The 14,482-nt window shown below is 38.1% G+C and overlaps 3 protein-coding genes across 3 annotated transcripts in view; 1 reads left to right on the forward strand and 2 right to left on the reverse strand.

Annotated features, from left to right (window-relative positions):
* Positions 1 to 14,482, reverse strand: part of LOC778467 (fructose 1,6-bisphosphate aldolase) — a 96,391-nt gene that overhangs the window by 77,067 nt on the left and 4,842 nt on the right. The window lies entirely within an intron of this gene.
* LOC101741396 (phosphatidylinositol 4-kinase alpha) overlaps positions 1 to 14,482 on the forward strand; it is a 58,568-nt gene that overhangs the window by 27,049 nt on the left and 17,037 nt on the right. The window contains exons 21-23 of the mRNA XM_038016295.2: positions 12,373 to 12,505; positions 13,268 to 13,342; positions 13,726 to 13,955. Of these exons, the coding sequence (XP_037872223.1) occupies positions 12,373 to 12,505; positions 13,268 to 13,342; positions 13,726 to 13,955 (438 nt within the window). The remainder of the gene's footprint in view (positions 1 to 12,372; positions 12,506 to 13,267; positions 13,343 to 13,725; positions 13,956 to 14,482) is intronic.
* LOC134200319 (uncharacterized) lies at positions 521 to 12,355 on the reverse strand. Its single transcript, XM_062672951.1, has 2 exons — positions 11,931 to 12,355; positions 521 to 11,549 (listed from the first exon to the last, which is right to left on the reverse strand). Exon 2 carries the CDS (start codon positions 11,521 to 11,523, stop codon positions 8,920 to 8,922), a length of 2,604 nt encoding a protein of 867 aa, XP_062528935.1. The 5' UTR covers positions 11,524 to 11,549; positions 11,931 to 12,355; the 3' UTR covers positions 521 to 8,919.

Raw genomic sequence — 14,482 nt, forward strand, 5'->3', positions numbered from 1 at the left:
TGGCTCTGCCGCTGGCATTGCTGAAGTCCATGGGCGACGGCAATCACTCACCATCAGTTGGGCCGTGTGCTCGTCTGCCTAAAAGGGCAATAAAAAACATTATTTAAAATTTAAAACTACTTTTACCTGTAAAACTGTAAAAGTATTCGAATGGTCGGAAATAATAATAACAAGCATTTATTGCTGTTTTACTTAATAATTACTAACTTAATAAAATACTTAATAATAACTTAAATTTAAATCCTACTTATAATAGAGTATTTCGTTCGACGTTCGGTGTGGTTTTTCAAAACAGCTTGTCTCTCGACCCTTTGCTCTAAAGATTGACAATCTCTATATCGTCGGCTTATTGCAAGAAGTCATTAAGTGACATATTCAATATTTTGGGAAAACGGCATTTTAGTTGGAATTAGTTAGTGGTTATGTTGATTAGCCCATATTATCCTTCATACATAATTACTGTAAGAAAAATTGAATGTTTTGGATTACTTAATATGTATATTAATTAAAACAAGTGAGAGTCGGTAGTTATATAACATTATATATTATTTATAAACTAAAACTAAAAGTTAATGACTTCTAGCTACTGTAAGTCGGTTTTATATGTGAATTAATTATTTCTTAAATTAAAATAAAACAACAAAATACTTATCAAACCTTATTGAAATAAACAAAAACGAATAATAACAAAATAATCAAAAACATTTTTTTCATAACAGTTGACGTAAGAACTTGCAATAGCTAATATTGCCAAGTACTCACTACAACTTCGCAGTCTCAAAAGTTTTACATAATATTATTTTTATTTTATTGCTCAGATGGGTGTACGAGTTCACAGCCCACCTGGTGTTAAGTGGTCACTGGAGCCCATAGACATCTACAACGTAAATGCGCCACCCACCTTGAGATATAAGTTCTAAGGTATCAGTATGGTCACAACGGCTGCCCCACCCTTGAAGCCGAAACGTATTACTGCTTCTCGACCGAAATAGGCGGGGTTGTGGTACCCACCCGTACGGACTCACTAGAGGTGTTACCACCAGTAATTACGCAAATTATAATTATGCGAGTTTGATTTTTATTACACGATATTATTCCTTCACCGTGGAAGTAGATCGTAAACATATTTTGTTAAGAACGTATTTCATCAGAAAAATTGGTACCCGCCTGCTGGATTCGAACACCGATGCATCGCTAGATACGAATGCATCGGACGTCTTATTTTAGGCCAGGATGACTTCAATAATAAACTAAAAATTATTTTCTTCTCCCTGTTAGTCAATCACTCATGTATTCATTCAATCATGTATTTTTTAATGAAAATTAGGAACTGAGCTTAAACACCATACAAAAACATAAAACAAATAAAAAAAGAGCTAGGTTAAAAAAACTGTATCAGAGGTTTCTTCTTCATTAAGATAATTTGGACCTTCTTTATCAGGTATATTATAAATTATTATACCAATGGTGTAGCTCTGCAGGCTAGGTCCTTAAAATTGGAAACGTAGTCATACCTATATTGAACAATGTTAGGCCGGTTTGACTTATTATACATTAATTTGTTTCTCAACTCTTTTAGGTTCAAGATATCAGAGTGGCTCATAGGTTCATACGGCTTCTTTGCTGTTTTTTTCTTGTTTAGCTTTCTGTTCGATCTAGTCAATCTTAAAACATTACAGAGGTCTATCATAGAAAAAATTGGCATAAGACGCATTTGATTCTCGATAGAACTATGCATATTATCGACCTCCATATTATGTGTATGGCCCAATTCTAAATACTTATGTTCAATCACCTCAAGGTGGGTAACTTGAACTAAGTATAGCATTAAGCATAACAGAAACTGATTACGTTTTTGCATCAGCTCGCTGAGTTTCTCGCCGGGTCTTCTCAGCGGGTGGAGATTCCGATCCGGTAGTAGATTCATTCGCAAAGCAGCTGTTCTTGAGTTGTTAGGTCTTTTTCGGAGGCGCACGGACAGCTGTTAGCAAATCCCACCCCTCTTGGCTGGGCCTTTGATAGCCCACATGTCCTGGTGAATCTGGAAAGGCCACCGGGCCACCAGTAATCCTTCAATCCTAAAAAAATATAAAAAAGCCTGTCTGGTGTTACAGTGATGACTGTAGCTCATAGAGATCTCAACGTGAATGCCACCACCCATATTGAGACCCGAAATCTAAATCTAAATTGTTCCGTATGCTGCTTCGCTTCGATGGTGGTACCAACTTGTACGGGCTTTCCATACGCCATACCAACCATCCTATCAGTAAATACAAGTTGGCAATCGTAGTCCACTGGTATGATTCTCAGATAACGATGTTGCCCGTTCTCCAGTGTATCATTTAACGTCTTCTACACTCGTGGAAAGAATGATGCTATTGTAGGTCAGGTGTTTGCTTGCTAGGTTTTTTATTTATTGCTTAGATGTGTGGATGGCCTTGCTGCCCACCTGGTGTTAAGTGGTTACTGGAGCCCATAGACATCTACAACGTAAATGCGCCACACACCTTGAGATACAAGTTCTAAGGTCTCAGTATAGTCACAACGGCTGTCCCACCCTTCAAACCGAAACGCATTACTGCTTCACGGCAGAAATAGGCGGGGCGGTGGTACCTACCCGTGCGGACTCACAAGAGGTCCTACCACCAGTAATAGGTTGTCCGAAGGTTGTTCAGAACTTCAATTGCTCCTACATCTTGCTTCCTCGTCCTTGTTTGAAACATTTATTTCGTTGCATTTTGTCAGTAATCATTAACTTCTATAACAGGTGTGGTAATCAACGTATCGCGCCCCAAACTGAGCGAGCGAGGCAGTACTCTTTCGTCCCGCGTAAACCCACCCTCACCCGCGTTCGTCGGGTTCGTCTTATGCCCCGTGTTCCCTAGACAAGCTGTTTTGTCGCATTTCACCAAACCCTATATAACTCACTAAACTACAACCGAGGTACCACTTAGCCTGCAAGAAGTTACTATGTTCTTTTAATCGATGTTAACTTATTAAAATCATGCCATCAACAAAATGGAAAAAATAATGGAAAATAATAAATGATTTTATGGAAATCTTAATATTATGATTTATATTATATTAATATCGATAAAAATCATTAAGATTACTTATTGTGCATTTCTGATGAAATGATTCATTACAGAAACTAACTAAATGTAAATAATGAATTTTATCGAAATACAATTTTAAGTTATATAATACTACATTGTTTTGATAAAATTAATTAGATGCTGAAAATGAGTTCTGTAATGTAATGTATGCTGTTTTCAAATAATTATCCATTTAATAAAAATAACTAGTGCTGCTTAGTGAATCTTTGTAAATGCCTGACTTCCAAAGTTGCAATTATCAATTTTCTACCAAAGACGTAACGGCTAAAATTGGCCAGCTAGAAATTAGCGTGTTTTTGCATTTTGTAGAATATGCAAAAATGAGCCCATTATAGATAAAAACGCATTTAGTGATTTTTTGCAGTTAATGAGTTCTTGCAATAAGCCGACGATATATAAAAATGAATTGCTGTTCGTTAGTCTCGCTAAAACTCGAGAACGGCTGAACCGATTTGGCTAACTTTGGTCTTTAATTATTTGTGAAAGTCCAGAGAAGGTTTAAAAGGTAGATACATATAAAAATGCTTGGAATTAAATAAAAATAACAATTGATGTGCCTTTGGAAAACATACAGCATTGTATTATGAAGAAGAAGCAGTGTGTACTTAGCTTAGATTCCTTGTCTATGTCCAACCATAGACAGTCAATTTAGTTCCATCCTTAGCCGCTAGGTGCTGCCAGCAAGTATAAAGGGAGCGCAGCCATCTTTGATCTTCATATAGCGTTGTGTACTTTCGTACTGTGAAGTCGCAAGTCCACAAATATTTATTCGACTTCTTATTAATTGCAAAAAATATTTATTTTGTGTTTCTATGAGTGTTATTTTGCAATCATTACGAGTATTATTTACCAATCCTATCATCGGACGCCATGAATCACGCGTCATCTGTTGGAGGTGATGTTGAGTCAAGCTCCATAATTTCCGAGAGGGAAAATGTCCAGGCGAGACGCGATGGAGACGCCTCGCGTTCGAACAGCTCGTCAAGCGAAAAAGAACAAAAGGAGTCTCTGCGTAAGAAACGACGGGATTCAAAGGTAACGGTCGATCTTCGAATCGGCTCGTTATCCCACCAGGTCAGTGACGTTGTAAATCTAATAATGCATCAACTGTGTGTAACAATTGAATGTAACGAAAATTGTTGTAAACAAATTGATCTCGTCAATACGGAAATTTTGACAAAAACACAACAGATTTAAACTAATAATCTTTGTAACATAATTACTGAAAACTTTGACAAATCGTCTCCGTCGTACAAGTTACCCGTAAAAAGCGTTTTAAATTGTATACGGAAAAAAGGGCCGTATGTATAGAAATAAGACGTCAAAGTTTAATTTCCGTGGTCTCTAACAAAGTATCCTGTTGCCAACGCACCACTCATTGAGGAATTTTTGTTTGATAATAGTAAATTGAAATCTATTCAGTCCCTCGGAGGGCTACAATCCTATTTGTCACGATCTCGTACAAAAGGTAAGCCAAACATTATAAACAATCATAGTCCGTAACATCTGGCACAATCCAGAGGGGGGCAATTGAAGACACCGACGGGAGGCACTGAGTGCCACCAAAATTGTAATAATTTGTAAACCATGTATGGTTACCAAATACCGTAAAAAAAAAAAAAAAAAAAAAAAATTCTGCGGAAGAAAAGCGACGGATCAATGCGTCCAACTGTTTTTCGGACACCTAGGTACCAAACTTTCTCCACCCAGGGGACTGGATGATAGAATTGAACATTTCTCAGGAATATTTTTCTAGTATCAGTCGCAAAATTTCGTCGATACTTCTTGAGGATCAGTACCAAGGTACCAGTATCAGTACCTCCAGGAAGGAATCGGTACCTTCTTATGAGTTAGTATGAAATGACATGCCTACCCTTCGATCTGGCTTCAGAGCCACACCTTTTTGCTTCTATAACATGCGGGTCGCAGAGACCTTGCGTGCAAAGGGAACTCGAGTGCTAGTGTCTACTAGACGACTTCCTTTTTGGTCAACCAAGACAAATCCAAGTTGAAACTTCAGGCTGCAGAAGCTGTGAAGCTTTTGGATTAACCTTTTTTGCTTCCATAACATGCTGGGTCGCAGAGACCTTGCGTGCAAAAGGAACTCGAGTGCTAGTCTACCTAGACGACTTCCTTTTGGTCGACCAAAACAAATCCAAGTTGAAACTTCAGGCTGCAGAAGCTGTGAAGGTTTTGGATTATCTGGGCTGGCATGTCAATTTCCATTATATAGGGTGCTCGGTCGCTCGGTCGCTCGGTCGCGGAGATATTGCGTGCAAAGTCGAGTGCTAGCTTACCTACACGACTTAATCTTGTTTCACCAAGACAAATAAACGTTTTTGTTCCCATAGCATGCTCGGTCGCGGAGACCTTGCGTACATAGGGAAGTCAAATGTTAACGTACCTACGCGACTTTCTCTTGGTCCTTGAAGACAAATACACCTTTTTGCTTCCACAGCATGCTCGGTCGCAGAGGCATTGCGTGCAAAATCGAAGTGCTAGCTTACTTACACGACATGATCTTGTTTCACCAAGACAAATAAACGTTTTTGCTCCCATAGCATGCTCGGTCGCGAAGACCTTACGTACATAGGGAAGTCAAATGTTAACCTACCTACGCGACTTTTTCTTGGTCCATGAAGACAAATACACCTTTTTTGCTTGCATAGCATGCTCGGTCGCGGAAACATTGCGTGCAAAGGGATGTTGAGTGTTATCCCACCTACGCAAATCCCACCAGGTCCATCAAAAGAAGTCCAAGTTGAGTCTCCAGGCCACATAAGCTGTAAAGCTCTTGGATTATTTGGGCTGCCAAGTCAGCCTTACAAAAAATCATTTAGTACACTGGTTCAAGAGATGACATGTCTAGGGATTCGATGGAAAATTGCGAGAAATGAAGTGGCCACTCAACAACATCCTAGCTCAAACTCTGACGGAATTACATCAATCTATGCTAACTTGCAAATTTTCTTGCGAAGTTTCAAGAAAAGGGGTAAAAAACAGGCCATCCTGCATGTGTTAACAATTAAATGCAGTGCTGACGCGGAGCCACATGTTAGACATTGCCGATACACAAAACCAACCATTTCCTGGCAACGGAAGCTTCGGACATGTGTAGGGGTTACAAATGCAGTGCTGACGCGGAGCCACATGTCAAACATTGCCGAGACCCAAAACCAACCATTTCCTGGCAACGGAAGCTTCGGACATGGGTAGGGGTTACAATTAGACAAAATATTAACGTCCTGTCTATGGTCAGCTCAACAACAGAAACGGCTCACCCACAAAAGAGCTATTTGTAATGGTAGTGACAATCAAAATGAATCTGAAAGTATTTCACTAACGTTGACCTTTCGATTTTTAAACCTAAGCGATAAGTTCAAGATAACTGTCAGCTTATCTCTCGGGGAGATACAACATCATAGCCGACAGGCTATCACGAGGAAATCAACCTGCGAAATGGCACTTTTTACCACAAGTGACCACAAAAGTTTTTCGAAAGTGGGGTCATCCGGATATAAACCCATTCGCCGACCAAGATTGGATACCTTCAGCAGACCGTAGAGGATGCAACTAGCATGGAGAATTCCTCCTCTCAACCTTCTCCCCAAAGTACTGACTCACTTCAACAGTGTCTAGGGAACCTACCTGGTAGTGTTCCCAGACTGAGCGAAAGCATTTGGGTTTCCAAGCCCTCAGATCCCGAACGCTAGATAACTCGCACGAAATCCAAAACCTGCCTCCTCCACAGGTTAAACATTAACCCTGAAAGCTTAGAAAGGGGGGGGGGGAGGTTGTACAAATAATAGACTGGTCTAAACAGGAGAAGAATTATTGAAAATTAGCTGGTGTCAATCCACTTTGTCAGCATACTTACCAGCAACTAGAAGATGGTGCATATGGTGCTACAGTTTTAAAATTGATCCTAAGTCTGCAGATGTTGCCAAATTCTTTCTTCTTTTCCAAAAAGAAAATTTTGCCTATAAAACAATCCTTCTGCATCATAAAGCAGCGCTGTCGACTTTCTGTGGGCGAAATACATGTAGGACAGCAAACATTCTCAAGCTCTCTAATAAAAATTGCTATTTTAAAAAAGCCATCGGAATAGCTAAACAAAATTCAACTACTTATTACAATTTTACTAAGTGTAGTCCCATTCACATGAGATCCGAGAATAGTTCTAAACTGGTTTTCTTCAAACCCAGCCACCACATCACGCCTCAATGTAGCTTGAAGGACACCAACAACCATGTTGCTGGCTACGGGACGCAGAGTTAATGACCTTACTTTGCTCAACATTTCTAAAGACAGTTTCTTTGATAACAGAGAAAAACATCTTTCTGATACCAGTCTTTGGGTCTAAAATTGAAATCCATTTTCGTCAATAATCTGCATAAGTGCTTTCTAAACATGAAACTAAAGACATGCCCGGTAAGATTCGTAAGGACTTTTTTGTAACTATGTGTGTTGTCACAAAAGCGGCATCCCGTACTGTAATTGGAAACTGGTCTTCGTTCAACCTTACGAGGTAATGGCATCAACGCATCTCTAAGAAGTTGTAGATCAGCAGTAGCCTCTGAGATGGATTGATAATGAACCAATGGACGAAATATTTCTAGAGGCAATTGCAAATCATCCAAACGTTTACAATAATTATTGCCGAATAATAGAGCTTCGTAAAGATCCTCACGATTCTTTTTTTCAACACATTTACTTCTACATGATGTATATACATCATTTATACAATTTATACATTTTCTTGTATATACAAGATAAAATGTTTATTACAAACTTATAAATATTTTTTAATTATTGAATTAACATGGAAGTTAACAACTGTTTTTTCGATTTAATAATTATATAAATTATGAACATTATCATTGCGCTTCATAATTTTATTATGGCTTTACCTATTTCATCATAGCGTTGTGCTTAATAATTTCACCAGCAGATAACAAACACGTCTTCATAATACAATGCTGTATGTTTTCCAAAGGCACATCAATATTACGGTTTTACATAACAATAAAACCGATATTATGTGCCGAGAAGGAAAACATACAGCATTGCAGGAAGTTCTTCCTGGTGAAGACTATGAAGATCAAAGATGGCTGCGCTCCCTTTATACTTGCTGGCAGCACCTAGCGGCTAAGGATGGAACTAAATTGACTGTCTATGGTTGGACATAGACAAGGAATCTAAGCTAAGTACACACTGCTTCTTCTTCATAATACAATGCTGTATGTTTTCCTTCTCGGCACATAATATCGGTTTTATTGTTATGTAAAACCGTAATATTTTGTTTTTCCTTTGACGTGTCCCCCGTCGGACCAATTCCTTTTGTTTATTTTAAGTTTATTTTATACAAAAGTTTAGGTATTTTATTTGTCGAGCGAGGCACTACGAAGTCTGCCGGGTCAGCTAGTATTCTCTATTTTTGGTCATTCGTCTTCAATGTATATTATACTCTATATATAGGGTAAACAGTACAGTGATTGGCACTCTAAGATGACCTTCAACATATAAGTGGTAAATTCTTTGTTATAATAATATTTTTATATATCTAATGTTTATCAAATAAAATGTATATAAGCATAGCTTATAATGATACACATTAGTACTTAAAAAAAATTGCTTTATTGCTTAAAAAGTAACATAAAATTTAATTCTATGTTATTGCACAATCATTGGCACTGAAGTATAATTAATGGCACAGTGAATTTGGTATAACGATTGGCACTTGGCAGTTATATCTACCAATGTAGGCACACACCTACGTGCCTAGGTCCATTAATAATCTCGCCTAATCATCTTCCAACATTTTTAACAATTCTTCATCTGTCATTGGTCTCAATCTATTTACTTTAATTTTTATCTTCTTATCTTTTCCGGTTTCCCTTGAATCTCGGAAAGTTATGTTCGGAGGTTTAAGTTCATCTAAAGTTGGTCCTTTCTTTAATTCTTTTTTTACCATCTGTACTTGTTCCGATTCTTTAAAGAGTCTTTCATTTGCAGCTTCAACTGCATCTAAAATTGGCCTGTTTTTTATTTCCTTCAGGGCAGTAATATCTGCAGGTTTAACTTCGTTCATAGGTCCTTTTTTAATTTCTTTTGTATATTCTCTTTTTTCTTTAATATCACTTGAGATTCTATTTGCAGGCTTAATTAAAACATTTGATTGAATAACAATTTTTGATTTGATACTATCAGAATTTGGCTTACTTTTCTTAATTAAATTTAAATTTTTAGCTTTGTTCTTTTTATTTATAGTTTCAGCTTGTTTTGTTTCCTTGAGTAAGCGTTTCTCTTTGGCTTTTTCTAGTCTTGCTATTCGTTTGTTCTCCTTTTCTTGTATCTCTTTCATCTTTTTTTGTTGTTTTTCTAGTTCTACAGCTTCCCAATCTTTACTCGTTAAAACAAAAGAGCGACGTTCTATACCAGCTTTTTGTGTTTTAATTGGAGTCTTTGGTAACTTTAAAAAATCTTTTATATTTTGTTTCTTTATTGGACTCTTTGAAGGGACTTCGGTTGGCATGTCATCCACTAGTACCCATTTTTCTCCAATCAGCTCTAAACTTTGACGACTAGTGGATGGAATAGGTATTACGTATATTGGTGTTTGGTTTTCTTTTTCACACTCAGAAATAACCTCAACCATTTGTACAGCTTCTGGTATTGGATCGTTTGTCGATGTAAGATTTATACAGGATGCCAAAGATAATTCCTCAACCCCCTGATGCTGAAGTTCAACGTTCAGAGGTTTTAGGTGTCCTGAGGTTCCTGAATAATCATCAATCATCGTGTTTGTTTTAGAAGTGCCAGTGTCTTTGGATTGAGGTTCATGCGTTGACAGTTCTGGTTCATTTAGCAAAAGTTCTACGTCTGTTGGCATTGTCGTTAATTCATTGAGGGCTGCCATTGTGGTGAAATCTTCTGAACCATCGTTGTTTTGTTCATTTAAATTGCTCCTGTCCTTGTATTGCATTAGTTCCTTAGAAGTTGTTTCTATGATTTGTGACGATGACTCATGTGTTGACATTTTTGGTACGAGATATTTATACAAATCGTGAAGCTTTTTAGCTTCTCTTGATTTACCTACCACCTGATTTTTCATCTTTCTGATTAACTGTGGTCCAACTATTTCTTCGAATTTCTGATAGTTAAGACTTGTAGAACAGTTGTCATCCAAAATTTCTTGGACTGGTTTATAGGGCATTAAACATTTTGTGTAGTCCACTTGATCTGAATTAAATGGGCATAAACCACAAGCTTCAAAGCCGTTCTTCAAAGTCGTTTTATTTAATTTGGGTAAAAGCTTCTCCAGTATAGGAGCAACATCTGTTTTTAGTAAAGATTTTGTTAAGTTATCTGTTCGCCATTCTAGGACTGCTTTACGCCACATTACTTTTATTGGACGAAATGCCGCTACGTCTGCTGGTTGCAAAATCCGTGTCGCGTTAGGGTATAGAGCTATAAGTATTATACCAAGATTTTGACAAAGTTGAGTAAGCTGAAGTGTTGTGTGGCTTTTATGTCCATCTAAAAAAAGAATTACTGGAAAAGTGATATTCATCTTCATTAGCGCTGGATGCAGAACATTCTGTATGTACTGGATGAAAAGCTCCGCCTTCATCCATCCATTATCTGACAAGCCAATACCCCACTCGCTAGGCACAGACTTTTGAATCTCAGGTCGCATTCTCTTTAAAGGGTAAATAATCATAGGTGGTGTTGTTACACCATCCGCCGAAAATGTGAACATTACAGTAACACATGATTTAGCCTGAGCGTGATCTACCTCATACACATGTTTGGTTCCCTTTAAAGCGATAACTTTGGTGTTCTTTGGGCATAAAATAAAATTCGTTTCATCCCCATTGTAAACTCTAGATGGATCACTCAAAATATGAAAGAGATCATTTTCTTTCAGATATTCTTCTACTTGTGTAAACCAGTTTCTAATTTGCTTCTCTGACAACTTTGAGCTTGCTGAAGTTACAGCCTCTGATGTTCGTATAGAAAGCTCAGGATGCCTCTTCAAAAATAATTTATACCATCCCTCGCCTGGTGTATTATCTATAAAACTGTTTGGTCTGGGATGTTCATCCAAATACAGTTTGACGCTCTTTATGACATCCTCTTTACGCCGTGGAAATCCTTTTCTACAAGCTGCAATTATCCATTTAACTATCTCTTGTTCTTCTGCACTAGATAAAACTGTATCTGGACCAGGTCGACTTTTGACAAATTGGTTGGATAGGCGGAACTGCAAAGTTGCTCTTGGGATATTAAATTTATTTGCAGCAGTTTTCTTACCCATTCCATTTTTTATGGCTTGCAAAGCTTTTTCTATATCTTCTTCTGTATATGCTTTTGTATATTTTTTTCCATCCGTAACCTTCGGCATCTTAAAGCCGGGTAGGTACCTGGTACCTGAAAGAAATGCAGTTACCTTAGTACCTGAAAGAGATGCAGAAGAGGAAATCTTAGCTGGATATAGTCATTGGCACACAAAAATGTATAATGATTGGCAGTGCCAAGAATTTAAATATACGCAAAAACAGCCTTATTTAGCAACCGAAGACGGTCTATATTGATGTAATTTAACTATGAAATTTAACACATGCCACCAGAAAATTAAATGTACAATCATTGGCATCCAAGCCAATCACTGTACCACTATACAAGAAAAAATACAGTGATTGGCACCAAAGAAATTACCGGTACGCTTATTTTTCAACTCTGAAAACGATAAAAATAGCAAGTTATTCACTAATTTAACATAATCAAATATAAATTGGTGTAGGAACTTACCCAAAAATCAAATTTTCACGTGCACTTCTATCCACCAGTACTTAACTTTTTTATAAAAAAACAACACGATCACGACGACTTGATTTCCATAAAATCTCACAAACAGCTCTGAAAGAAAGATGGCTGACAACAGTGTTGCCACTAGAGATTATTAGATATTCTGCCAAATAAAGTATTGCAACAGTAAATAAACAGGAATTGTCTCTTAGTATCTGAATTCTTAAATCAGAGTGCCAATCACTGGGGGGTGCCAACAATAGTATGGTTTACCCTAGCTATACTCTATATTTCATCTTCTCAACGTTTTGGCTGCCTCCCTTTTTTTCTACAGCCGTCGATTCTACAGATTCGAATCGTCAGAAATAATAAAACGCAAGTAATAAACACGAGATGAAACCTTAAAAGTAGTTTTAATGATTATTTTACTATTTATTTTCGACAGGTTCAAAACTGGAGCCCCGACCTCCGTTCGTGGCCCCGCACGCGGTGTGGGTCCGCTACTTGTGCGAAGTGGCGGAGACCGCCAAATACAACAGCCAGGAGAAGGTCGAGATGCTGGCGAGCCTGCTGCACCGGTGAGTCGCTCGTGACGTCATCGACGCGCGTGACGTCACCAACGAGTGCCTCCATCTCATTAATACCTCCTTATCTATAATACTCAATCTCCTTTCTTCAAACACGACCGGAATAGACAAAATGAGATAGGTTACTATAGATATAGAAGTCAATGCGATTTATTCGTATCTCTGAATTGTGTTTGGAATTTGGAATGGAATCTCTTGAATTGAATTCTTGCCTTTGATGAACTATGTGAAAGAGGATATGCGAGAGTGGGAGATCAGTGATAGGTATGAATGTAAAAAGAGAATATGCAGCGCCGACTCTACATAGTGGGATGTGAGCAAGAATAAGTAGAAGAAAGATCATAATATCCGCTAAGATAATGGATATGAGCTGGGATTCACTATAGAAGAATGTAGAACTGGTGGTAGGACCTCTTGTGAACCCGCACGGGTAGGTACCACCACCCTGCCTATTTCAGCCGTGAAGCAGTTTTGCGTTTTGGTTTGAAGGATGGGGCAGCCGTTGTAACTATACTAAGACCTTAGAACTTTATCTCAAGGTGGGTGGTATGGCAGCATTTACGATATAGATGTCTATGGGCTCCGGTAACCGCTTAACACCAGGTGGTCCGTGAGCTCGTCCACAAACCTAAGCAATAAAATACATATCCCCATTCAAATGAGTATTGCTTTATTAATTTAGTCTCTAATTAACTATAATCCGGGACGTAGTTTTTGGTTAAAACTCAAAGCGTGTTGTTATTTTTTTTTCAGATCTTTGCCGATCACTGTGGGCGATTACCGCGATCACATAAACAGACACGTCGAAGCAGTCGGAGTCAGATTCAAGTGAGAATTCAAGAAAGGATAATTCGCATCTTAGGAATTTTAATCAACATGTTTATGGGTCATTAAGCAACCGTTTTTTTCGATTTTATTTATAGGACTGTCATTTCAAACTAATGTTTTTGATATATTTCGTAAATTGTCTTAGAAAATTGTATGTGGTTAACGATATTAACATAAAAATCAATTCAAAAATAATAGGGGAATTGTTTTTAATTGAACAATGACGTCATGGTTCACATTCGTTTACAAATTCCATACATAAAACAACTTGTGAGAAAGGGATAGAGCATACGCACGAATAACGTTAACCCATAAACTTCGATATATGATAATGAACTTTCAATAATTACATCAACATTAACAAATGTTTTTGTCTCTTTCAGACTCCTCTCGTGCGGTCTCTCTTTACTGCAAGGCGACATACTGCCGCGCTCGCTGGCCAGGAACATACTCCGCGAACGCGTGTACAGCGCCTGCTTGGACTACTTCTGCCGAGGGATCCAGTGCCCGTCGAAAAGCTCCGGAGCTTTACGAGAAGATATCATATCGTTGATAAAGTTCTGGCAGCTCATGCACTCGGATAAGAAGTACTTGAAGAGCAGCGATATAGGTGGTGAGTAATGTCAATCTTTAATTTAGATATTAGAGTGAGCATTGTTCTATCGCTTGAACCTGTACGCGTGTTTACTTCGCGGCAGAAATATACCGGTGGTTCTGATGCTCTGGTATCAGTTTAGTACCTGAAGGTCAGTGAGCTCGTCCGACCGACCAAAGGAAAAAAAAACACGTGTGGCACTCGGTGACTGTCGCGGTAAAGCTATTGCATAGCATTTTTTATCAACGTATGCAATTACAATAAAACAATAATAATTTCATATTAAAACAATAATAAAATAAGACCACGCTATATTTATAAACATTAAAAAAAGCAAAACATTAACTGTCCCCTTCACACTCATAAGCTAGAACGCGCGAGAGAGAGATGGGCAGACTTTTCATGATGCGCATGCAGTGCGACGTCATGCCGCGCGCTTATTCACAAACACTACACAAGCGCAACGAGTGCATGTGTTGAACGCGAGTTACATGGTAGGTGGAGTGGGGGTGTTAGGTTTTATTTTCGTTACGGAATTTCTTGAT

This window comes from Bombyx mori, chromosome 16 (genome assembly GCF_030269925.1).
Source record: "Bombyx mori chromosome 16, ASM3026992v2".
NCBI classification, from domain to species: Eukaryota; Metazoa; Arthropoda; class Insecta; order Lepidoptera; family Bombycidae; genus Bombyx; species Bombyx mori.

What these genes read in the sequence shown, in the direction of transcription:
- LOC134200319 (XM_062672951.1), bottom strand. Translation starts at nt 11,523, where the DNA reads ATGCCGAAGGTTACGGATGGAAAAAAATATACAAAAGCATATACAGAA.